General features: G+C 38.1%; 1 protein-coding gene across 1 annotated transcript; it reads left to right on the top strand.

Annotated features, from left to right (window-relative positions):
- Positions 1-27,384, top strand: fam221a (family with sequence similarity 221 member A). The gene is made up of 7 exons (XM_028818277.2): positions 1-256; positions 4,922-5,095; positions 7,004-7,194; positions 14,010-14,216; positions 19,693-19,788; positions 25,562-25,656; positions 26,827-27,384. Exons 1-7 carry the CDS (start codon positions 192-194, stop codon positions 26,914-26,916), a joined length of 918 nt encoding a protein of 305 aa, XP_028674110.1. The 5' UTR covers positions 1-191; the 3' UTR covers positions 26,917-27,384.

The following is a 27,384-nucleotide window of genomic DNA, read 5'->3' as shown; positions in this document are numbered from 1 at the left end:
AAATGAGTCCCGAAGCCTTCATCTCTTATCTCGTTATTTCGTGGCGCCACTAACCGCGTCGCCTAGCAACGCCACCACAACTCTCACCGGGTAGCTTGACAGCTGGGACTTTGAGGCCAAGCCGAGTCAAGAGGACCGGGGATCAGGAAGCACCCGTGCTGTTTAATGGTCTGATACGTCCTGCGTTTACAATGCAAAGGATAGGCCTCAGCAGTGATGCGGCAACAGCAGTAGACGAATACCTGCTCTACAGGAGGTGTGTAAACAGCCCTTTCTCGATTTCGTACTTTAAAGTACACACCGTTCGTGGGGATTGTGTCCGCCTAAGAGGTTTAAACAGCTTTTAATTGCAACGCATACGGATCTAGCTTTCAGTATAGAATATTGAGTACAGGTATGCATATACACAGTTTAATACCTCTAATGAACAATTAATTTCTTGATTTATAAGATTAATTTTAATTTTAATCACCACCATAACTGCCTGACTCCTGTGTACACATGGATAATACACGAGCTACAAACAAAACCATATTAATCTCTCACCTTCGCGATCCTAAGCATATCATAACAGCAGTGTGCTAAAATATCCCTCACAAGTGTATTTGTCACTCCAGGGACAACGTTCACTGTTGTTGGTTTAATAGTTATCATGGAAACTCTCAAGAGCCGCCGTTACCAAGACTGATTCAGGAGTGCCTCATTAAGATGAGCCTATAAGGGCACATTCTGTTTACTTTCCAGGTGGTGCAGTTTGTCCTTGGATAATGGTAAAGAGGCCACAGTGAACCTTACCATTCTGTCGTTCTATTGAACCATCCATTTTTGATCAGCAATTCTGTCTTGCTATTTTTATGTACTTGTTTAGGTTTAGAAATGTTTAATAGGCCATTAATAGGAGAAGGGCAGGACAGGTTTGGCCACTGCAATTATTTCTTTGGACCAAGCAGAATACATCTGAACCACAAAATAATAATAATAATAATACATTTTATTTGTATTGCACTTTATATTTTAGCAATCTCAAAGTGCTACAGAGTCAAAATAAAAGTAAAACAGAAAAAAAAATCTATAAAATACTCTAACAAAAAGTCTTTCTAAAAAGATGAGTTTTTAGGTTTTGTTTAAAAGCATCTCGACTGTGGGGCTCTCAGGTAATCAGGGAGGGCCGTTCCACAGCCTCGGCGCCACAGATGAAAAAGCCCTATCACCCATGCTGCTGAGCTTAGTTCTGGGGACTTGGAGGGTGTTAGTGTGTACAGAGCGGAGGGTACGTGGGGAGGTATGAGGGGTGAGAAGTTCCTGTAAGTAAAGGGGGGCATGTCCATAAATGCACTGATGGGTGAGGAGGGAGACCTCGTACTCTATTCTGAGTAGGACAAGGAGCCAGTGAAAGGTTTTCAGGATGGGGGTGATGTGATCATGCTTTCGCACCCTCATCAGGATCCTGGCAGCGCTGTTCTGAATATACTGAAGTCTCTGGATACTCTTGCCAGGAATCCCGATGAGGAGCGCATTACAGTAACCCAGCCTGGAGGAGACAAAGGCATGGACAAGCTTCTCTGCATCTAGATAAGATAAGATAAGAAACCGAAACTCCAAAAAAAGTACTGTTATAATGTAAGAAATGTGGTTTGTGTGTTTTATATCTCAGTCCAGATTCTACAGATGTGACTTTTTTCTTTTTATTCCATAATTATAAAGAATACATTTATTATTTGATAGCTATGATTCACTAAGGATCCAGTGTCCTGGTTTCAGTTCCTCTGGTTGTTGTTTGTGTAAACTTTACATGTTCTATCTATCTATCTATCTATCTATCTATCTATCTATCTATCTATCTATCTATCTATCTATCTATCTATCTATCTATCTATCTATCTATCTATCTAAACATGTTCCATCCATCCATCCATCCATCCATCCATCCATCCATCCATCCATCCATTCATCCATCCATCTATCTATCTACCCAACCCACCTACCTACTTACCTATCTACCTACTTACTTACTTCTGTACAGGGATTAATTTGAGTGAGCCCTGTGCTCAACTAGATAACATAGGCTGGATAATAAATACTTTATATATATGTTTTATGTTGCCTGCAGACATTAAGAGGTATGGTTGTTCTTGCCCACATTAGAATGGACATAATAAAATGTAATCTAAACAACTCTAGAGGTGGTATTCTTGTTGTTACCAGATGCATTGCTTGCAAAGTCTGAGAAACAGCAGCCTTTGTTTATTTTCATGCACTATTGTTTCTAGAGTTTACAAAGAATGGTACAATAAACAAAATACAATAGAAGAAGAGACAGGCCAGAACAGAATTTCCAGACTCATTTAAGCTAAAAGAAACGATGCTAAAACTCAAATGCCAATTCTTTGTAAGGGCATCTCCATAAACACAGCTCATTGTACTTTGAAGCATATGATCTACAGCAGCAGAGAAAACCAGGCCAGGTTTTACTTCTGACAACAAAGAACAGGAAGGTGAGTGTACTAGGCCACATGCCCATTAAAATGAGATAATCAAAAGACTTAATAAATATTAGCTACTCATAGAAATAGTGATATACTGATTGCAGTGTCAGAATTTTACTTATGAACAGCATTAATTAATCCCTGAATCAATGCTTCCTTGTGTCAACACTATGTAGTGGTGTAGGTAGTTTAATGATTTGGGGAATATTTTCTTGGCTAATATAAGAGGCATCTCAATGCAGAATGAACATCAATTGAATGTTATGGCATGCTTGATTACTTTTCCTAACCACGTGCTTCTCTTTATTATTACTGATTATGTATTCTTTTTTTTTCAAATGGGTGTTTCCAATTGGATAATTAGGCATGTCACAAGGCATATATTGTCACAAGATTCTTCTGCACACATGACTTTGACTTCAAGTTACTCCAGTGGCCTGCATAGTCCCCATATCTGAACTTTTGCAATGAGGAGATATAGGAGGTTCGCAGCATGAATGTGTTGCCAAAAAATATGCAGAAACTGCTTAATTTGTATTTGAATTGGCACAAACCTAAATTCCTGAAGAATGTCTCCAGCAGCTTGTTTAATACGTGCTTTGAAGAATTAGGGGCCTCACCCTATAAAAAACATTTACAATTGAACCGGATTTAATGTCCCCATTTTTAGCATTTTAACACATTTAATATTTTTTGGATGCTGTTGTTGACATAAAACGGCTCATGTCTGAAAGAGCACAAGTCCTTTAGGCTGCTTTCATGTTGCAGCTAAATCCTTTCAGAAAATTTTGACTCTGTATTGTTTTTTTTGCTAATCACACGTCTGTATAAAATCAGATCCGTTTCACATATGAGAATTCAATTGCAGTGTGAATGTGGTCACAATATTAAACATGTTGGTTTAACAACAGCATAGTTGCTGTCAACAATGCTGTGATGTTCATGAAAACAATAACAATCTGGAACAATGAAAAACACCAGGACACTTCAAACAGGATCATAACTATTAATCCTAAAACTAACTGCAGTGAAAATATGCATTAAAAAAAAAAACTCTGAACACAGTGAATCAAAACTTGTACTTATGTCATCCTGAGAAATTCTTGACAATTTTCTACATTTAACCCTTTTTTTTTGAACTCTAGAAGAATGCGGCTTTGATATTATACTCTATTTAAACTCATCTATCTCTTTACTGATGTCAGACACTTTTTCAGAGACCAAAAAAACTACACCTATGGTGTGCCTAGTCAATTTGTTGCAATTTGGGGGGAAAACTACTCCCCCATTAAAATAACATCAATGAAATATATTGAGACTGCAGTGTTTTTATTTATTTACTGAATTTCTTTTCAATCCTATTCCTGTCTTATTTTTACCTGGGTCTGGGATGTGCCCAGCACATCTTTATAAATCTCATGTTCGTCTGCAATGGGAAAAGGTGGGCAAGGAGAGGAAGCCTTTTTTATTGTGTTCGCCATAATGCTCGATTCACCTGACAATCAGTAATTTGCTCCATTGATGACACTGGCAGCATTTTGCCAATTGTCTCTTTCACTGATGATACTATATAAGTATACATTTCTGTTGGTAGTTTGCTAGTGGCCTACTGTGCAAATTGCTTGATTAGACATTTTCTTTTCCTTATCTGATGTAACTTTCTCTTGTCTACTAGCTAATATATGCAGATTTCAAGTATTATCGCTGCCACTTGTTTATTGCCTGAAAACATCACACAATGTGACACACCAATTTCTCTTAGCCTAAAAATAAACAAAGTTTTCTCTTTTTTCAAACATGAAATATATATATATTTTTGGGTCGGCTCGTCACAAATTATCAGTATTTGCTTACAATTAGATAGAAAAATATACAGAAAAAAGTGACTTAAGGAAAATGGAAAAAATTAGTTTATGCATTTAAATCTATGGCATGCTACTCTGAATACAAAGTATCAGAAGAAAAAATGGTAACTAAATTAACAATTACATTAATTTGAATTAAAAGTGACCCATTGATTTGTTAACTTGGTAGGAAGAAAAACCCACAACCACAGGGGTACACCATGACTGAACTTGAGAACCATTGGTATTATAGCAGGGGTCCACAACTCAGATCCTAGAGGGCCACAGTGGATGCAGGTTTTCATTCTAACCCTTTTCTCAATTGGTGACCTGTTTTTGCTGCTCATTAACTTCTTTTGAATTAATTTTAGTTAACATGCTGTTGAAGACTCAGAACCCATAATTATTTCCTTAATTATTATTTATTTCCTTAATTAGCAGACAAACAATGAGCCAAAACATGGCCAGCAAACTGTGTCCATCTTGCAATATACAAGAAAGATGAAGGTCTCAGGAATGTTGATCTGCTCAGGTTCCCAATGATTCTGCATTGATTTCTATTTATGATGTCACAAACACATTATTTCCTAGGATTGTAGGGGAGGATGATGGGGGAAAGCTATTTACTCCTGAAGAATATGAAGAGTACAAGAAGAAAGTATTACCAGCTCGACTGATGAATAGATTGTATGTTTCCTGGGGTGTTCCATCAGGAATGGATTGTAAACTTGTTGGACCAGAGACACCCTGCTTCTGCAATCACAGGTACTGTATGGAGACCATATATATGTAGAAATCCTTTAGTCTTTTATTGCTTAGTAAAGTATAATATTATGTTCATATAATATTACATGATGGTGGGGCACTTAGCTCTATATCCAAGTATTTGCATATTCAAAGAAAATATTACAACTTCAGAAAACATTTTGGTTATGGCTTTTTTTGTTACTGACTTCTGTTATAGCCTTTTCACTTAAGATTCTTGTCACTTATTTTGGTTTAAGACACTAGTTACTTTGATTCCCCAGTTCTGAACCTTGTCTGTTTTTAGACCGCAACTTAGTCTGCTCCTGTACTTAATTTGTCTCCTGGTCTTTTTTACTGATAATGCAAAATATACATGTATTCTCCAAGGTATGAACTTTACTAGCTTGATGGGTAATGCTAAATTGACCCCATGTGAGTTGTTAGTGTGGGTGTCCGGATGAAATAATAAATTATTGTGTACTATCATAGTTTCAAATATTTGTTAAAAAGTTCCATACTTTATATGCATTATATTTGCAGGCAGTGTGATATAGTGGTTAAGATCTTGGACTACTTACCCTGCGGTTATGGGTGCAGATCCCACTACTGACACTGTGTGACCTTGAGCAAGTCTCTTGACACACCTGTGCTCCAATTGGAAAACCAGAAAGAAATGTAACCAATTGTATCATGAATGCTATAAGTCGCCTTGGATAAAGGCATCAGACAAATAAGTAAATGTAAATGCACAAGCATACTTGCAATGAACTTGGTGCCCTGTCTTGTGTGTGATGCTACTAGGGTAAGCTCCAGCCCTCTGCAACTGTTGCAGGAAACTGACAAAAATGTAGTTAAATTAAGGATGCAAACTGACAAAAATGTAGTTAAATTAACATTGCAAACTACGTGTATATTAAACGAAAGTACTTCTAAATAGGTGTGGCACTTGAAATAATAAAGAATATCACATCGAGGCATGGTTAAGTTCTGATGGCTCTGTTGTGGTCTGGGTGCATTTTCCTGACATTATTTTGGTCCACTGAGTTGTGAAAAGAATAAGGTAAATGTCCAAATTTTCCAATTTCCAAAGAAATTATGAGTGTTCATTCATCTTATGATGGAACATTTCTGTCCTGATAGAAGTGGAATCTTTCAGGACGACAGTCTTCCCCATCCTTAGGACATTCTAAACTGATGACGTTAAATTGATCTTTTTGGAAAATCCAAATATCTGCATTTGGTTCCACCCTTATAATATCCACCTCTAAGATAAGCTTATCCTAGCTGTCAAACATGGGATGTAATGACTTGAGGTTGTTTTTCTCTGGTTGAACTGGAAGTCTTACCATCATTAAGGAAATTATAAATTCAGAGTCTTTAGAAAATGTTCAGTCAAAAATGCCCCCCCCATCCCCCATCATGAAAACATTCTTAAACATTCCGGTAATATACCTAAAGAATAGTCCAACAGAAATGTTATGGAAAGATCTAAAGCAGGCTTTACATGCAAGTCATCCAAAACGTCTGGAAAAAAAGAAGCAGCAGTTCTTAAGGAAGAAATGGCAATAATTTTTTAAAACAGAAGGGTGAAATTATGATTCTGTTGTTTTATCTGCTAAGTAGCTCCTCACACATATGGAATTGGTGAGTGATCTAAATGCAGAATTTTTGGCAATGTGAAGCCTGTGCCAACATCCTGTACTATAACGCACAGAACACTATATATATTTTTATTTTGAATTTCTATCAGAAAATATTGTCATAATTGTGAAAATTTACCTTACTATTTTTACACAATGTTATACAAAATTGGGAAAGTTATTGATGTAGCAGTTTTTTTAAAGTGAATGAATTGTCCTGATACTGATGAATATATGTTGCAATAAGAATATTTTAACCTTACTGTTATATTCTATTTTTGACTAGATACAAACAGCATAAAACTGACTTTGAAGAGATTCCAAAAGATCGTCCAGTTTTGCTTCCTTGCCGGGTGCGAGGTTGTCAGTGTGCGTCTTACATCTTCGTGCCACAAAATGGTTCACAGACAGTACGATGTAGGTGTAAGCACTTTCCTCATGAACACAGTGAGACAGGAGGCTACAAATGCAAAAAATGTAAGACTTTTTGTTAATTTTTAACTTTTCTTTGATATATGCTTCTAACTTTTCTTTGATATATGCTTCTAACCAATGGTTCACAGACCTGTTTCACAAAGTGGTCATTGTTCATTGTTGATAGTCTTCAGTGGCCTGTAAAGAGAGAAAACGTAACAATGATGCAGAAAGCCAGCTGCCTCCCCCTCCATCTGCTTTTTAGGTTGAGCACTAAAATGAATGGCTAAACTACAGCTTTACCAACATTTGGTCAATGCTTTGAGTCTGATATATGAACAAGAGGTGTTAATCAAGGATGAACTTACATGTCTGCAGAGACACCTTCAGATAAAAAGATACCTAAAGGGAAATTAATTGTAAGCTTGAAACCACAGGCTGAAATCTGGCAGAATCTGATGGATAAAATAATGTACTTATAAACAGGCACTGGATTGGTAATTGGAAAGGAATCTGATCCAGTTATCACAAAAATGTTGCTCACTTCGAGAAGTATAAAAGCTAAACTTTACATAAAGCCACGCACATTATAACGTCAGCTTCACACTGTATGTACACAAGTTTCTGCTTAGGTTTACAAATGGGTGGCACCCAGCATCAAAGCAATGCTACTGTTTCTGTGGTCTTTCTTTTTTAGATTCAAATCCATGATGCAGGCTGTGTCAAATACACCAAAATTAATTACATATTGTTTACAAATTTAAGGCTCTTGATTTTAATCATTCTGTAACAATATAATGGTGCACGGAATGGCCAAACTGTTCCCACTACCATAGCTGCTTTAGTGTTGTTAGAAGACATTGTAAATTTAAGAACTAGAAGAGAGTGCATATTTATAGATGATGATGACTGGCTTCTAAGTCGATTTCAGTTTTCAAGAGCTATCCTGTTGGAGCTGTGTGCTGAACTGGAACTGGCTTTACAAAGGCAGACTTTGAGCCTTAACTGCCCCTTTGCAAGTTCTCTCACCCTTGGGTTTTTAGCCACAGGAGCTTTTCAACGTGTACTTGCTGACCAATTGGGTATTTCACAATCATCACTTGAGTCACACCTTGCCAGCTGTATGGGATAGTATTATCCACTTGTCATCCAGATACATATATAAGATTTCCTTACACTGTGGCTGAACTGGCAAACATCATACTGCAATATGCAGCAATGTTTGGTTTTCCAAATGTAATCTTAGCAGTCAACTGCATGTACATTGCTATTGCAATGGTGCTGGACAAGTTACATCAGCCAGGGATGAAGCACCAAAAGAATGATCTGGCATTACATCATCTATAGCAGGAGAGCCTATAAAAATGGCAACTCTGCACAGTCGCAGTTACTTTTTCCAACTAGTGCGACAAAGGGCAAGCAATCCTTTTAAGGATAGCGAGTCATCTCAAAGAGCCATGTAAGGATCAGTGAATCTATCCGTTGTGGCGCTTGGTGCAGATGCTGCACTATAAAGGTGTGTTCAGAGAATGTATTTTCTATTCTAAATAGAAAGTATTTCCACTCTATTAATATGCTGCTCTGTAGTTCACAAAAAGTGTGTCACATTGTGCAAGCATGTAGCGTGTTGTATAATGTGATACACAATCGTGACTTTCCCATACCTGCGGTAAGATAATCTTGACCCGCCAAACGATCAGCAAAATCAGACAGCGTTACAACTTTATTTGAATGTAATTAGCAGAATGTAAAAACAGGTAATCAGATGCAACAGTTATTTTTTAACCAATTCTTTTAATTTGTTGTCAGTATCACATAGTATAGCCCTAGTATTCCGTAGTTCATAGTACACACCTCTTACAGCATCCACTGTTGCATTTGGTGACTCTAGAACAGTGTCTATCAGCACACAGCCAGATAGTCACCCAGCGGTTTCTGAGGCAGAGGTATGTAAGCATCCAGTGCCCGAAGATGTGCTGGGCACAGCAGCACCATCACCATCTGGAGTTGCATCCTTGACACGGGGGGGGGGGGGTCAGATTTTGTAATATTGTTCGAAACAGAATAAATAGATTGTGAGCTCTTTTTCCTTGCCTGAAATTCTTCTTGTTTTGTGTGCTTTTGCCATTGTCTTTTAACAAAACACTCAATTGAAGGGGATATTTTTATTGATTTGCATATTTAAATATGCAAATTTTGGGGCGGAATTTGGGGTGGGGCTGTAGGCTTGTGCATGTGCTTTAAAATTCATGTTGATTGGGATTTATAAAGGGAAACTGCATGGAGCTTTGCTTATGCACAGTTTTATGCATCTGAATTTTTTGTACATACACAAATTTCTGTTTTTGTCTATGCACCATGTTTTAGTGTGAATTCTACGCACAATGTTTTACATGAGGCCCCAGAAGCTACGCCTTCCCTCAGAAATAGGTGTATTTATCTCTTCTATCTCTCAGGAAAGGAAGAAAGCTAAACCACTCTCTTGGTAGTAAGAAAGTACATTTTTGGGCAAGGAAGCTACTCTTAGTTGAACCAATGAGAAGGACATTCTGAACTACCTCTAAGTTCCATTATTCTAAGCTTTAGTTCTGTGTCAATGACTGAGAACTATGGAGGGACAACAAGCCATACTTTAAGAAGGGAACTTCAGTTCCTAAACTCTCTTGCCAGACAGAATCATTCTTTTTTTATGAATTTGCAGAGGTCAGACAGGCTAACAAATAGCTGATAACACGTACCACAGTAAAGGACCATGAGGCAAATACAAGAAATGCACTTCAAAGTAAGCAAATCTCTTCACTTGAACCCAGGGCAATTACACACAACACCACACAGTATCTAGTGCTGTCCTTAAAGGCTGGTTATCATAAAATTTTTTATCTGTGCCTAGACAAATTACAACTCTAAATAGATAGTAAACAGCAAGCTAAGAACATACTTTTCCATTTTTGACTATTACTGTGTAATGAGCTCATACATAGCAGTGTCAGGTAAATGTCTTAACTTTTACAAGGTTTTGACTAAATGGGCAACATAAGCCTTTAATCACAACATAACAGTGCGGCTATTTCTCATCCATGATTAGGCATTTAGAACAAGGGCATGCTGATAGTGACATTGCACTGAATTCCAGAAGTATAATACTAAACAAAAAGCTTTTAAAACTACAAGCTTCAGAAAACCTCTAAATAAACAAAATACAACCAGCTGCTTATGTGTTATATATTTGTCTGACTTGCATATCATCCTTTATGTTGTTGGATAAGCAGTTATCATATAGTAGTGGGTTTAATCATTAGATTGTATTGTTCTGTTTATTGAAATGTGTGTGCTTCAGTAACTGTGATATACAGTAGGTTTAACAGCTGAAAAACCCATCTGTAGAGAAAGGTAAGGAAAATAAAGAAGGGGCCTTATTTAATTGGCTAATTACTTGTTGACACTGCCAAAAGCAAAGCCATTAATTAATTAATTGATTGATTAATGTCAAGTGACTATTCTCACTCACAATTTCCCACACACTTGCAGTGCTGTGATTATAGTATAACTATATTTTAGTACTGTGCAGTCTTTAGGAATATTCATGAGTTGAATCCAAACTCAAAAATAACATCAGGAAAACCAGTAAGGCAATTTATTAACACAATAGAGTTTCAAGTGTTGGTACAATACAATACAATACAATTTATTTTTATATAACCCAAACTCACACAAGAAGTGCTGCAATGAGCTTTAACAGGCCCTGCCTTGTGACAGCCCCCCAGCCTTGACTCTCTAAGAAGACAAGGAAAAACTCCCAAAAAAACCCTTGTAGGGGAAAAAATGGAAGAAACCTTGGGAAAAGCAGTTCAAAGAGTAGTTCAAAGACCCCTTTCCAGATAGATTGGGCATATTGTGGGTGTCAAAAAAAAGGGTGTCAATACAATACAATACACAGAACAGAACACAAGTAATCCTCAATGCAATAGTGGTGCAAAAGGTGCAACAGAAATAGAAGTACAGAGCAGAATTTAACAGTAGATGATATCACATAATACAATTTGGTAGATCAAGAGGAGTAACAAAATACATAGTAATGCACAAAAAAAAATATCTGGCACTTTGGTTCTTAATGCAAAAAATAAAGACACAGACTAAGCCACAGAGTTGCTGGTCCTCTTTCCCTCCCGCAGCTACCACGAGTTACTCTCCTCTTCACCTCCCACAGCATTGTGTTTTAGATTAACCTGGTTGGTCTTTCTCTTTGTGAGGTGAGCATTTTCAACTACTTAGCACAGTGCTGTTAACTCATCATTTTTTTAGAGAAGGAGGTGCCTTGCACCATCCTGCCAGAACAGGTTTGGGTCCCAGCCTTGAGTCAGTTGTTCAGGAGGGCTTCACAGAATTCTCTGAGCCATCCATGAAGAACTCCCTTTGACAAGCTCAGCGTCTTTGCAGTCCCACACACTTGTCAATAATGTAAGGGCTAGACAACCTTACAGAGACCTCATAACCTGAAAGAGAAGACTGTGAATAAGTCAGTATGTTTACCTGCTGCCAACTATCACTCTGGATTAGCTATTTCTGGAATAGTTATTTCTTCCTGTACTTACATTTTATGGAAACATGACCTAGACAGATTAACATAGTACTACATTACATAGTACTACATTTGGGGTGGAGTTGTGGCTCTGAGGCTAAGGATCTGCGCTGGTATCCTGAAGGTTGCCGGTTCGAATCCCCGTCACTGCCAAAAGAGATCCTACTCTGCTGGGCCCTTGAGCAAGACCCTTAACCTGTAATTGCTCCAGGGGCGCTGTACAATGGCTGACCCTGCGCTCTGACCCCAAGGGGTATACGAAAACTAACAAATTTCTAATACGAGAAATCGTATAAGACGAAAAAAAACCCAAAAAAAAACAAAAAACATTTGAGTCCCATACTGGGATATTTGTAACCAACTGCTATGACAGTTCTGACCATGCCAGTCTTTGCAGCTTTTTATAAACAAACTGCTCAACTTCTTAAACATCTCAGTCTTATTTTAACACCAAACTGTCTGACTAAATACTGTCCAATTCTTGAAGTCTGATCTTCTGTCTTAACCTCCTACCAGATACAGTAACATTCGTTTATATTCTGGTAGTTTTGAGGTGTCTGGTTTTATTTGAGCTTTGTTGAAAACAAAATCTGATAGTGGCATGATTGTATGTTAGTGTGAAAGGGTGGACAGAAAACTGAAAGTTGACATGTAACCTTAACAAACAGAACCAGTAATAATCTCTCTGAAATAAAAACAAACTATAATTTATATAAACTGTATTTTAATAACATTAGGATGAAATAAGCTCAAGAAGACAAGAGAGAACTTAGAGATTCTTAACATAAGAAAAAATCAAGTTATAGCGGTGGCTGGAAGATCACATATTGCTTATCTACCATCATATCTCAAGAAGTGCAAATGTGCACTAGCTGCATGCATTATTGTTACTTGCTGAAAAGTGGAATGCAGAGTAATAAAAATCCTTATATGTCAGTATGATTAGGACAAGCACTAAGTACCAACCTATAAATTGTTGTTCAAGATATTACAGAAAGGATGAACCAATTAACAAAATATAAAAAATAAGTAATTGAGATTCATGATTATTAGCTAAAAGCAGATCAGGTAATTTTCTATGAGTTAAATTTTTGTTTTTAATTTTATAGAAGTACTAGGGGGCTCAGCCCCCTGCTCACTTTGCTCGCTCACCCCCGGGTTTGGTTTACCGGATATTCAATTTAAAGAGATTGTTAGTTTCATGGGAATTGTTACATTTGCATTATTTTCACTCTTACTTTAAAATTTTTGTAAAAACAATACTTGTCCTTTATTTCCGACCCCGGGCGTGGTTACATCTCTTTCTCGCAGGACGTATAACGCTGTTCACGTTATGAAGGGGGTGCGGCTGAACGCACACTAAGGAGAAGTGGTCAGCTCATCTGCTGGCTTTCTGCTGCTGGCGAGCTGCAAGTTTTGCTTGTCGCTTATCGTTGTTTTAAGAGCTGGAAGCACATAAACCATGTCTGCCAACAGTAATCCAACAACTGCTAGGTTAGATGTCTGTGGACTTGTTTTAAATGATGTCTCACTGCCTTGTCTCGCGTGATGTTGTAAAAACAATACTTGTCCTTTATTTCCAGCCCCGGGCTTGGTTAAATCTTTTTCTCGTAGGTCGTACAATGCTGCTCGCGTTGTCAAGGGGGGAAGGGAGGGTGGTGAACTAAGGAGATGCTGTCGGATCATCTTCTGTCTTTCTGCTGTTGCCGCGCTGCCCGTCGATCATTTTAAAGCCTGTACAGCAGCTGTCCTTTTGCCACTTCGCGTCTGTGCCGCTCGCGTTGTGAAGGGGGTTTAGGGTGGCTGAATGCATACTAAGGAGATGTCGTCAGATCATTTGCTGTCTTTCTGCTGCTGTCACTTGTTGCTGTTTTAAGAGCTGGGAGCAAGTTAAAGTGTCTCTCGATTCAAATTGTCTTCCGAGAAGATCATGTCTCGTCTTCCTAGTCTCCCTCTCAAATTTTTTTTTATAATAGATAATAACATTATTAATATAACACATTTTCATGTAAAAAGTGTAGCCCAAAATACTTTTCACTAAGTTATAAAAAAGTACAGCTACAAAGATAAAAGAAATAAATAAAAAAAGAAATGGAAGAGCCTTAGAAGAATTAAGCATTAATTAAACTACTTTTGACCATAGATTTCAGCCTTTATAATGGCAAAAGTCAGAGTCCTAGTAAATTCTCGAAGATATTAAACTTCTCTGTTTTGGAAGAACTCTTTATTTACAAATCACATTCTGACATCTTACTTTTTTAAACAACCAGAAAGTTTTTCTTGTATTTTTTTTATTCAGGTTCAAATTGCACTGGATTTCATAGCCCATTTACTTGTGGTTGTGGCCAACCTGCCTCTGCTCATGAGACACTTATTGAGACGAGAGAAGAACGTTTGGCTCGTGGCAGACCGGTGGGCAAAAGTGTTCCTTATGCTGCAATGGGTGGACTGACAGGGTTCAGCTCTTTGGCTGAAGGATACATGAGACTTGATGACAGTGGCGTTGGTAGGTATTGGTGTTTCCAGACTTAGGACAAAAAAAGAGAACAAAATCAGAAGAGGCAATGCAGTTATATTAGAATTAAGTAAATGTTTAAAATATGCCTACTCTGCTTATTTAACTCTTAGTACATCTGACGTAGTGCAGTGTCTTTATTATAAATATTGTCCTTTTTGAGGAAATGTTCAAAGAAGTCTTGAAGTAAAAGTATCAGAGGATGTTTGTATTAATGCTACTGTGTATTTTAAATTGTAATGTAAATACTCAGATAACAGTTTAATTAGTAAACAGTAAACATTTGACAATTAAAAGGGCAATACTCTAAAACAAACCACATGAAATATGTGTTATTCCAGCTTTATGAAAGGTTCATTACAGGTAAAGCCTAGGATAATGCTAAGAGCAAAGTGGGCATTGTCTAATTTTCTTCTACTGTATTACACACAATGACTGAAGAGGGTCTCTAAAAGAACGATTTTATAAAATAGGTTTCTAATGCACTGGTGAGGCCTCATCTGGAATACTGTATGAAGTTTTGGTCTCCAGGCTACAAAAAGAACATAACAGTGCTAGAAAAGGTCCAGAGAAGAGCGACTAGGCTGATTCCGGGCCTAAGGGGGATGAATTATGAGGAAAGATTAAAAGAGCTAAGCCTTTTCAGTTTAAGCAAAAAAAGATTAGAAGGTGACATGATTGAAGTGTTTAAAATTATGAAGGGAATTAGTATAGTGGATTGAGACCGTTATTTTAAAATGAGTTCATCAAGAACATGGGGACATAGTTGGAAACTTGTTAAGGGTAAATTTCACACAAACATTAGGAAGATTTTCTTTACACAGAGAACCATAGACACTTGGAATAAGCTACCAAGTAGCGTGGTAGACAGTAAGACTTTGGGGACTTTTAAAACTCAACTTGATGTTTTTTTAGAAGAATTAAATGGATAGGACTGGCAAGCTTTGTTGGGCTGAATGGTCTGTTCTCGTCTAGATTGTTCTAATGTTCTAATATTTTAAAAATGTCCATGAAGATTATGTGTGATTTACTATGTAGAAAGAGTCTTCAGCAACATATGCATTCACATTTCACCACAAATTTTGCCGATTTAGTAACAAAATTCAGTATTTCATTGATTTAAAAGCTGTCTGTAGGAATGCCTGGCTGGTAAGATTTTGCTAAGGGTAATGACACTTAGTCAAGTTAACTAAGCTAGAGTAACATTGTGCTCACAGCATCCTGAGGAGAGTGAAAAATAGAGAAAGAGAGAGTGAGCCACTAATACTGACAAAGAGCAACTTGACATTCCAATGTGGGAAGGTGCAGGCAGGGTAGTTGTTGGCAATTAAAGGGTAAAAGGTGGGGCTCACCATTGCACAAAAGAGAGAAAGGGAGATAGTGTGGTTGACTTGGTGGATGAGACTTCCTTTTCACTTACTGGGTTGTCCACCCATTACCCAGTGAGGTAATATAACCAGGTTGTGGGTGAACCATATTTTTATGACTTGTTCAGATTCTTTATGGAGGCATCCAGTACACCTGTAAGGTTTTCTTCCCCTACCAATCAAACATTATTGGAATCAATATTATTTTTAATCTGTGTTTAGCAGCTTTCAGAGAATTACCAAATAGGATAATATTGCATAGCGAAAATATGTTGTGTTATTTTAATACACAAGTGGTCCAACTTGCAGGGAAAATTTGGTGGTTGGTGGCAGGATTGACTCTCCAGCCACCGTAAAAATTTCGCCAAGCTCAGAAACGGCAGACAAGAGCTTTCTGCTCTTTGTGGGAGTAGTTCTGCTGCAGCCTCCCACAAGAAGGCTCCTTGCATTATGAAGGGGATGGGGGAAAGCCCTTGTGAGCTCATCCCCGGAAGAGTTGAAACTGCTGGAAAGCCAATGGGGTCAGGCCTGTTGGGGATCGGAACTGGTGTGGTGCGGAGGCATCACCCACTGCATGATGGCACTTGGGTCCCAATTTGAGGTGGCCCATCTGGGTAGGCAGATGGAACATGATGATCATCTTCTTATGCTGTCAGAGGCACTTTGTAAACTCTGCATTTCAGTGGCGGCACTCTCAGAGGTGTGCTGACCTGGGACTCACCATATCTCTGTAGGTTGGGTACACCTTTTATTGGTCTGGTTGCTTTGATGGCTGTTATGGGAGTAGCTGCTGTTGTGGCAGATAGGCTGTCCAATGTCACTCTTTTTAATTAGCGTATTATGCGACTCTGTTTAAGGCACTCTCTGGGTGCCTTGTCTGTTGTCTTAGTGTATGTTCCAGTCGCGGTGAGTGATGTCTTGGTGAGGGAGACATTTTATTCGCAACTGCATATGGTGGTTGATGGTGACACTTATCTGGTCATGGCGACTTCAGTGCAACAACTGGCACTGACAGGGCTGGCTATGAGGACCGTGTTGGTCCCCATGGGTCTGGCAACCATGGTGAAGGTGGCTCCATGTTCCTTGACTTTGCAAAAGATCAGAAGCTGCAGATCTCTGGACCTTGGTTCCAGTGGTCTGAGCCACAATGTTGGACTTGGTACTCCAATACTTGGTAGTGTGCTGAAGGAGATCGATTACATCATTATGGGCAGATAGAAGCTCCTCCAAAAATGCAGGGTCTACAGAAGTTCCCAGTTTGTCAATTCTGACCACAGACTTGTTGTTGCTTCTCTGAAGATCCAGCTGTCCTGTAGGCTACCACCTAATAAGAGAATGAGGCTGGACCTGGAAGCTGTTTCTAATGAGTTTGAATACAGTTTGTGTGAGAAACTTGCAGACTTGGGTGCAACTGCCAATCCTAATGTGATGTGGGAGACCTTCCGTGACAAAACCATGAAGGTTGCTGAGGGTTGTGTTGGTGTTACCGGTGTTCCCAGAAGGAGATATTTCATCTTGCAGGGCACTCTGAATATCATTGAGAGTCCCGGTGTACAGTTTGATGGCAACTCTGGTCTATACTGGAAACTGAGAAAGACAGCTGCTAGAGCTCTGAGGTCAGGTAAGGAGACGCTTTAGAGGAAGCTGTGAGCAAGTGACACACCCTTTATGGTCTAGTGACACATGTCCCGCTTACAGAGGAATCGAAGCATTGCACACATCCAAATCTATTGCTCTTAGAGTTGCAGTCAGGGCGGGTGATGGAACGGTCTTTATAGATGATGCTGAAGTTGTGACCTGTTGGGCTGACTACTTTGATCAGCTGTTTAAAGCTGATCCTCCAGCAAGGATGTTGAATATCTCTGGGTCCACGGTTCTTGAGACTAATCCTCCAGTTAGCTGTGAACCCAATCTCACTGAGATTGCACAGGTGGTAAACAAGTTTAGAATAGGGAAGGCTGCAGGTATCTGTGGTATCCAGGGTGAACTTCTCCAGGCTGTAGTAAGGCTGTTCTTCTGGCATTACAAGCTCTTTGCTTCCATTTTGGAGACATCCCAACTGACTGGAAAACAGGACTTGTCGGCCTGTATGAAAAGCGAAGGGTGATTGCCTGGATTACAGCAACTACAGGGGGATAACACTACTCTCAGTGCCTGGTAAGGTCCTTGCTGCCAGTGACTGGCGCAGTCTGGTTTTATGTCTAAGAAGTCTAGCACGACCACATCCTGGCACTTAGGGATTTGATTGAGTGCAAACACAAATTTCTCTGCAGCCTTTGTCAATTTTCGTAAAGTGTTTGCTCTGGTGACTTTTCCTATGAAGTCAGTAGACGGATTGGGAGAGTATGGTGGGTCATGAGGTCGCTGGAAAATGGTGTGTGCTGGTCCCGATATCTCCGGAAAAGGACAAAGGTCCAAGTCTTTAGTGTCCTGATGGTCCCTATTTTGCTATATGGTTGCAAGACATATACACTATCCAGTGACCTGAGATGAAGACTGGACTTCTTCGGTACTGTGTCTCTTTGGAGAACATTTGGGTACCGCTGGTTTGACTTTTTGTCATGGAGTCCCAAATTAGGCACATTACTTGCATTGTGAGGGTGCGTCAGTTACAGCACTGCGGCTATTTGGTGCGATTCTCCATGGGTGATCCGGCTTGCAGAATCCTCATTTTTGAGGCCCCTAGTGGCTGTACCAGGCCAAGGGGACGCAAACATAATACCAGCCTGCTGCAGATAGATAGTCATTTCTGGGGGGTGGGACTTAACCTAGTGTCTGTCTGTTGGGTTGCCAACCGTGATTCCTAGCTGCTTTGTAATGCAGTAGGTGTGGCAATGCACTGTACCAGTGCATGCTCCCCAAACTGACCTGTATCTTAATACTACCTCTCTATGTTGTATCTTACTTAAGATGGGTTGTAAATGAGGATAAAGATTAAATTGAATTTCATATGCAATTTTGTATTATTAAATGTATGCTCAGTTGTTCTGAAACATGCTTTCTGTGCTGTAGCTTTATAATACTAATAAAATGGAGAAAAACAAAAAAGGTAAGGATATTGAAAATCACTGCTTAACTGAATATCACATTCCTAAACACCACACATCTAACCCGAATTTCACACCTTCAATAACCCTTTCTCAAACATATTGTACCAGCAGAAGGTTGCTCAGGGTAGGGGTTAGGAGATATGCTCTTTTAGTGTCAACAAAAATAAGTTGCAGTTCAAATCTGAAAATGTAGCACTTGAATCATTAATGATAGCAATTCTTTGATTTTGATTCATTTCATTTTTTGTTGAGATTTAGAAAAAGTCATCTGGTCAGTCAGCAGTTTAATTCTGATTTAACCATCTATCCATCCATCCATTTTCCAACCCGCTGAATCCGAACACAGGGTCACGGGGGTCTGCTGGAGCCAATCCCAGCCAACACAGGGCACAAGGCAGGAACCAATCCTGGGCAGGGTGCCAACCCACCGCAGGATTTAACCATCTAATAGTCATTTTTCCTTTTCCTTGAGGCCTAGGCTAATTTATTTGACAGCTAGAATTTGGTTTGTTTAGATAAGTGACTTAAAACTAATCTTGAGTATTAAGTATTTTCAACACTGCAGCCTTCCGTTTTATGTAAACACCTGATCATCTTAGGGCATGTAGTTTTTTAGAATATTGTTCCACAGTTTGTTGGATACTGGCCTTGGATCTCTCATTCTAATATTTCAATCAATATATTTTCTAAAATGATAATTTATTTTCTTATTTAAAGAATTTTCATTCTTCTTCTTGAATTAAAAATGAAATATTGACAGAGGATCCTGAATCTGAATGCAAACATGAAATTTGAAGAGATTATTCTGACAAGTAAGCTAGTGATGGATCTGAAGATTGTTTACTTGAAATGAAATTTGATAAATGAAGGAATCCAATACTCTACCGTTTCTAAAAGACACAGTAATACAAAGTTGAAGTTACATATCTGAATTGCAATTTGCAATATAAATCTTCAAAGAATGTTATATACTATGTCAGCAATGTGATCTGCAGGTGTGGGATATTCTTTTTAAGAGCCATCTCTTTAAAAGATTTCATTTTCTTCTAGGAGCCCCATCCATGGACCTTCTTGACACACCAGGAGGAGCTATAGACAACATGTTCATTCAGACGTTTAATGGACAGAATCCTCTTACATGTGAAGGTAAGAAAGCAGTGAGTGCTGTTCTCAAGACATGTATTAGGGAGGAAAATCAAAATTGAATGTCAATAAAATTCTCTAAAGCCATCCACCAATCTACATTAACTGACATTTAGGTATAGTTATAAATGAATTAATTTTACTTCCAATATGGTTTTGTACTATTATGGTGCATTTTCTTTGTAGAAACTAATAACATCTCCTGGGATCTTGAGTTGTTGGAGTGACCTATGCAGTCTAAAGGTCATTTAAGAAATATTATAAGAAGCTTAATTTTCCTAATAGAGTTACCCGTGGTATCCACATGCTATGGGAAATAGATATTTCCTTTTGGGTAACTGTACATTAACACCATTTTAAGTAACAGGTCCCAGTAAAAGAATTCGGAGGTAACTTTTTTATCAGATTTCAACAACTTCTGAAGTAGCAGTGATTGGGTAAAATTAAAAAAAATAATTTCAAGATCAACTAGAATTGCAGCTGGAGGTTGCATTGTATTTGGATCACAAAAAATTTAGAGCCATTCTTTAATTGCTTTTTGTGTGTATTAAGCTACCAATAAATAGTAGCCTTGTATTTCTTCCAAAACTGTGTAAAATAAGGTGGGAGGGTGTGATTTCTCAAATTGTAACTTGGAACAACTCCATTCACAAGTGAATACAGCATAGGCATAAAGGCCAGAAAAAGAATCATCCAAAATTACCTTTCCTTATGGTACCACACCATTAGGGCTAGGCACGGTGCTTTGACGCACCATGGGCAAGAAAGTAGTTATTGGTTAAGGTGGTTGGCAGACAAGTCAGACCTGCTCAGCTAGTTATACCATTGACTCTAAATTAAGCAGTTTGAACTTATTATGTTGAATTAGGTGTGTGACAGCCATGGGCAGTGACAGTAGCCCAACTCTGTTTACTTTGTGCCCAGCAGGAATGCAGCTGCAGGCTGAGGGTAAACCTGATTCCTCTGTGTCAGAAGCAGATATTTATTCAGATTTGCTAAAGCTGAGCAAGTCATCCTCTGACTTCTGCACTACATCTGGGAGTCCATCATGTTTCACAGTGACATACTGTGACAATGCAGGTTCTGTTCCATGCTCCCATCTGCTGTTCGGGAGCCCTTGAACCCTACACCGTTGGTAATGTTACCAATGAGCTAGATAGTGAGGCAACAACATAGCAAGTGGATGATGAAAAAGTGCAAAAGTGCTTTTATTAAACAATCAAAAACAAAATATTCAAATAAATAAAGTGCAGTGAGTCAAATACTTGAAATAAATAATCCATAAAAGAAACATGGAGGTTTAAAAATCAATAGAAAAAACAATCCTTTAAAACCGAGGTTAAAACAATGCTGGAAGCAGTCCTTTAAAATACCATTCAGAGCCCGATCGCTTCTATCCTAGCGTCTCACCTGCTTCACCCATCAGAGCACTGCAGCAGGCGAGACGCACTCTCTGCAGCTGTCCTTCACTCCTTTTCAAACAGGTTTGAAGACCTCCCGATCCTGGCTTTGATCGTGCACTCATCCCAGACTCGAGACTTGGTATCCTTGATGACCAGGATGCTCACATCAAGGACTTCTCCACCAAGCCTCCCGACTCCCACTGCCTTCCCGGCCTTACGCGGCCAGTCGCCCTTCACTGGTCACTCCTGCTACTCGATCACTCAGCGGGAGCGACCACTACTACAACTCCCGGGTGTCGGCCTAACACCCAGGCTTCCGTACAGCTGCCTGCGAGCATTCACTCGCTCGCTCGCTCGCGCTCTCTCTCTCTCTCTCTTTCTCTCTCTCTCTCTCTCTCTCTCTCTCTCTCTCCAGCAACCTCCGTCTTTCTTTCCTTTCTTGTTCTACTCTTTCAATTTCTTTTTAGCTGACTCCCGCTTCTATATAGGTCAAGAGAGAATAGCAGCTGCGACAAATTAGCAGCACCAGGAACAATCATGGATGTGGGCAGTCTCTCACCTGTGCACTTAGGTGAGAAATGCCCACACCGCAGATCGCCCTGAGAACTGCTTCAGCCACAACTACCACGCCCCCTCGCTAAGCCGCGAGTGCGGTGATTATTTATCTATAACGGGCTTTTGCTAAGAGCTGTGGACCCGCTATACCACACAGACTGTCTGTCTCTCTCTCTCTCTCTCTCAGCCTTGATCTGTTCTCACTTCCCTTTACACCTCTATCTTTTCAGTTTTTGTTTTGTATTAGGCTTTGGCCATCTTTATTGTTTGAGTGCCAATTAAGAAATTAAAAGCAATTAAGCAAATAAAATATATGTGTAAAACAAAATGAGTACAGTAAACTAGTAGGTTAACTGAAAGTGGCTGGACTGAAACTTGACGAAAGTGCGGCCCTCCAAGATCTGAGTTTGTCACCACAGTGGTAAACCATTTGAGAGTTATACTGTAGGTGGATGGTCAGAAAACCCTCTACTCTTAAAACACTTGTGCAGACTATGGGAACAAGACTGAATGTAGGAAGTGCTTCTTGACACAAAGACTCATGAGAACCTGGTAGGAAAGACTAGTGAGTCATACATTTATTATGTGTAAAAAGTAACTAGACAAGATATCAGGACAGCTTTGCTCTTAGCTAACCAAAAAAAACCTGATGGACTCATTTGTTTCTATTTGTTTGTGAAAGTTCTTGTTTTCTTTCTATTTTTGGAACTCACAAACCACCTAAAGAACTATTTCTCAGATTCTCCTAAAAGCTGTTTTTACATGAAAAATTCAATTAGTTAGGCAGATAGTCTTGTACACAACAAAAAAAGAAGTAGTTGTAAAAACTACTTTTACTTTTTGTAAAGTAGCAACATATTTTTATTACTGTCTTTTAGTTAATTAGTTATGATTTCCTTAAGTGATACCTTTCAACAGTTGCAGTTAAGTGGCATAACTGTGAAGTGATTGACTCTGCTGCTTTACTGATGTAATTAATGTCTTTTAAGTTTTTTTGGCTGTCATACACGTCCTAGAATCAAAGGATAATTTACATATGTCCAGCAGACCCATGAGACACTGTGTTAGGATATAGCCAGTTGGATAATGACTGACTGACTGACTGACTTTAATAGTGGGTAACGGGGCAGAGCATCCCTGTGAGTGGTTACTTGTCTTTGGTGAAGGTGGCCTGTGCTCTAATCCAGAGGTTTTCAAAGTGGGTGCCATGATCCCCTGGGGTCTTGGGGTTTTTTTGGGAGGCACGGGGGGGGGGGGGGGGTTATTATTGGGGGGTTGGGGGAGGGAGCAGAAAATCCATTCCAGTTTTAAAGATTGTCTTTACATGGTTTCACATTATTTTTAAATAAATGTAACTGAAAATGTTATGCAATTATTTAATGAAAGGTGCTCTGTATCAGTGTAGTTATAGATGAGTGCTTCTGTTCTTCATCAGAGCGCAGGGTAATAAGCCTTAAACAACAACAACATTCATTTATATAGCACATTGTCATACAAATGATGTAGGTCAAAGTGCTTTACAAGATGAAGAAAGAAAAGATTAGGCAATACTAAATAACAATAAAGTAAGGTCTGATGGCCAGGATGACAGAAAAAACAAAACAAAACAAAAAAAAAATACTCCACCACACTAGTGTGTGTAATGTGTATAATTTCACAATGTACAAGATCAAATTGTTTTTTTTATATTTTCATACTTATTTGCACTAAAAGGGTAATTCATTATGGATTAATGTGGTAGACTTTAAAACTAAAAGATGCCAGTTCAATAACTATTTCAACCTCACTGTTTGACCCCTAAAAAAATGACTTAAACCTGCTTGTACTTCAACTGTAAAAAAATATCTGTAAAAAGATGTAGCTTATCTTATTTTGGAAGTTGCTTGGATAAAGGCATTACCCCAATGTGTAATAGTAATGAAGTACATTATGTCAATTACATGTGTGCATAAAAAAAGATCTATAAAAAGGAAATTCAGTCACTTTTTTTAATGTTTGGTGTCCTCTAGTGGTACAATCAATCAATTACTTATACCATAAATTTATTTATTTATTTATTTTTGCAATATTCACATTTTAATATTCACCATCAGAACATCAGAAATGGCACTCTTTGTATACTTCATTTGCATTGCTTGTCTGAGTAAAACTTTCACATTTTTTTCTTATTATGGAAAATAAACTGCCTATTAATACAGGCAAATGTGTTTTAAGTAGGAGGATGAAGTTGGAATTTTGTTTTTTTTTAAGTCTTTTTCATTTGCTTATCCAGCTCAGAGTCGCAGAGACCCAGCGCCTGCCCTAGCAGCATGGGTGCAGACTGAAACCAACCCTGAACAGAGTGCTACTCTATCACACGGTACATTCACGTACACATTTATTCTGGACAAATGTAGAGTTGCCAGTTAATCTAAGAAACACATTTTTGGTGTGGGAGGAAACCAAAGTATTTAAAAGAAAATCCATATTGAGAGCATGCAAAATCCACACAGGCAATGCCATGATCTAGATTCAAATGCAGGACTCTAGTGCTGTGAAGCAGAAACAGTAATTACTGGGCCATTCTGATTTTCCTTGAATTAACATTTTATTATAGTTGTCCTATCGATCAGTTTTGGCCCAAAAGGAATAGAAACAGGAAATTCATTTTTTATAGATGCATTGATGTGTCTTAAAATACTTGGAATAATGTGTGTTTTAATTTTATACTACATTTTGATTTCTTTTTCTGTAAACCAAACCACACCAAATGCTATAAAGCAGGGGTCCCCAACTCAAGTCCTGGAGGGCACAGTGGCTGCAGGTTATCATTCTAACCCTTTTCTTAATTGGTGACCAGTTTTTGCTGCTAATTAACTCCCTTTCCTTTCATTTAACTGATTTGTTCTGAATTGCTTAATTTCTTTCCTGAAATGGCACCCAAACAGAAATGAAATGTGAAGTGAATGAGCCAACAGAAGACCAACTAAGTCAGGGCTTGAAACTCCAACCATTGCTTAATTAGGTGCCGATTCTTGTTGTTAATTAAACCCATTCTTTAAATCCATGGCTTGTTGCTGCTGTCATTGTGCAATAGCATATGTTTCTGAAATTGTCGATTTTTTCTTTTCTAAGAGCATTGTTAAAATGTTTTGGGGACCTGAGCGGATCAGCATTCCTGAGACCTTCACCTTTCTTTATTTTCAGATATTGTATGATGGACACAGTTGTTCATTTTGTATCTCACTATTGTTTGGCTACTAATTAAGGAAAAGAAACAATTAAGGGGCTGAAATCTACAAGAGCAAGTCAAATAAATTTAATTCAAAAGAAGTTAATTAGGAGCAAAAACAGGTCACTAATTAAGAAAAGGGTTAGAATGAAAACCTGCAGCCATTGGGACCCTCCAGGATCAGAATTGGGGACCCCTGCCATAAAGCAATGTTAAAAATTCAAGGAAATTTTATTAACTAAAAAATCAATACATCATGTAGTATAGATGTGATCAATGTGAACAAGGGCTAATCATGAGTGATGTTGATATGAATGGGATTGATCTGCCACTTTAATTTTCAGTATTGTCTGTTCTTGCAAATACAAATAATTTTATGTTTCGGGTCATTTTGCTATTTGTGTAATAAAGTATGTTACTCAGGTGTTCTGTGTGAGTAAACAGTGTCTTTTTATGGTCAAAAAAATAGATAATTTATTGTCATAACTCAGAAGTATGAAGTGTTTCTGCTTCTGGTAAAGATTTTTTGACGGGTTGTTTGATGGTTCATTCTAATAAATAATATAAGAAATAAAAGATTTATGATAACATGTGGCATTTTTTGCAGGTAAAAACTTAGATACAAAGGCACAGGAAACTGTCTGCAGGCGTATATCTGAAGAAGAAGATATGGCTTTCTTTGAAAGACGATACCAAGAAAGGGTAACAAATGATGTTACTGTCCAAATGTTTAAATCGTGTGCACCTATTTGTTCTAAAATTGTGTAGCATATATAATATTTTAAAAATATACTGTATGCATTAAGTTCAATTATCTTTTTTAACTATTATTCTTGATTTATCAAAATTCTTTTTGTGGAATTATGGTAGTGCAGTGGTTAGGGTTGCTGCCTCATGTCCTGAGATCCATCCCATTTATTACCTGTGTGTAGTCTGCCAGTTCTCCCAGTGTTCATCTGACATGTCAATGCAGAAAGCCTTTGGTTCTCTGCCACCAGATGACAGAAAATGCGAGTTCAAAAATGAATAGAATGGGTGCATTTTCTATTTTTTAATTCACACAGTTCTTCCATGTGTTAATATGAATTCTGTATTAATTTCTGTCATTTTGTCCTTTAACTTACAACCAGTGTTCTCTATTTATCTCACAATAAGCCTAGAAGGTGCTGAACTATACAGGGTCCTCCATAAGTAATTGGCCATTTGTCTGTCCATTTTTGAACTTGCTCAGTCCAGTTCAAAGCTGGGAGAATGGATCTTATTCTGACAACACAGAATAATGCTACTTATTAGTTCTACTATCCCAGCGTCTAGTAAGTAAGAGCATGTCCTACAAATGCAGTTCTTGTTACATAAGTGCCATCACACCCAACTACTACTACTGTGGATGGTGAACTCAGATGTCAGCGCTCTGTGGCTTAGGAGATCAATAATAAGCTGAGGGGGCTAAATATGTTAATCTTTGAACTTCTGTGTTTTTTTCCATTAATTGTACACATAAAAGAGCTGGGAATGTGTAAAGTTAGATTTTGTTTTTGTTTTTCTTCCATTACAGTCTTCATGGCATCTTTTTATACCAATCATGAGGCTAAGGAGTGTCAACCATCATAAATATAATGCACCTTTTGGGCAGTTGATCCCTTAAAAAGAGTAAAAACTGAATTGTAATGTGCAATCTGTCATTTTTATACGTGTGACTGTTTGCTAAGTTATGGTCTCAGTTAGTGATGTTAACTTTTAATATGAATTCTAGTTGTACTTCTATTGAAAAATCGGCAGTTACCTTAAAAGCAGTGTAACAACTACAGTGAAAATGTAGTCTTCCACAAACTGTCCATTTTCATAAATTAATGCAGTTCTTTTTTTTCCTAGCTGAAAATGGAGAAAATGGCAAAACAGCAAAAGGCTTCTAATTTCAAAGGAAAATTGCCTAACAGAGTTACTTCTCAGCCAAAGAAGTAAATTTTATTAAACTTCCCAAGATGGATATGAAGTCTGCTTTTATTTCCATTTGAAGAATAATTAATTTGCTGTTTACTCAACAACTTTGACATTAGTTTTCATTTTGTGATATTTTGCTTCTTGATATCCCTTGGTAATTTCAATTTCCCTCACCGTAATTTTCTTGTTCACAAAGTACATAAAATAAAACCTGTTTAGTATTTTTCTATGGGAAGCATTTTCATATTTTCATTTTAGATGTGTTTATAGCTAAGACAACTTTTTAGAAACAGTTTCACAGGGAAGAAGTTGGATTGGTATTCTTGAATATCATCGGTTACACTTAATATGTTTGCCCATTTAACCATTTATTTAAACCCTTTTTCTATGTTAATTTAATTTCATATTGTTTTCTTGCCAGAACTATTTGTGGTAATAATAATAATATTATCAAGAACCCTAATAAATGTGTACTGTTTAAAATTGTAA

Source organism: Erpetoichthys calabaricus, chromosome 13 (genome assembly GCF_900747795.2).
Source record: "Erpetoichthys calabaricus chromosome 13, fErpCal1.3, whole genome shotgun sequence".
Taxonomy (NCBI): Eukaryota; Metazoa; Chordata; class Cladistia; order Polypteriformes; family Polypteridae; genus Erpetoichthys; species Erpetoichthys calabaricus.
Note: the sequence above shows the minus strand (reverse complement) of the source record. Positions and strands in the feature narration are given on the sequence as shown.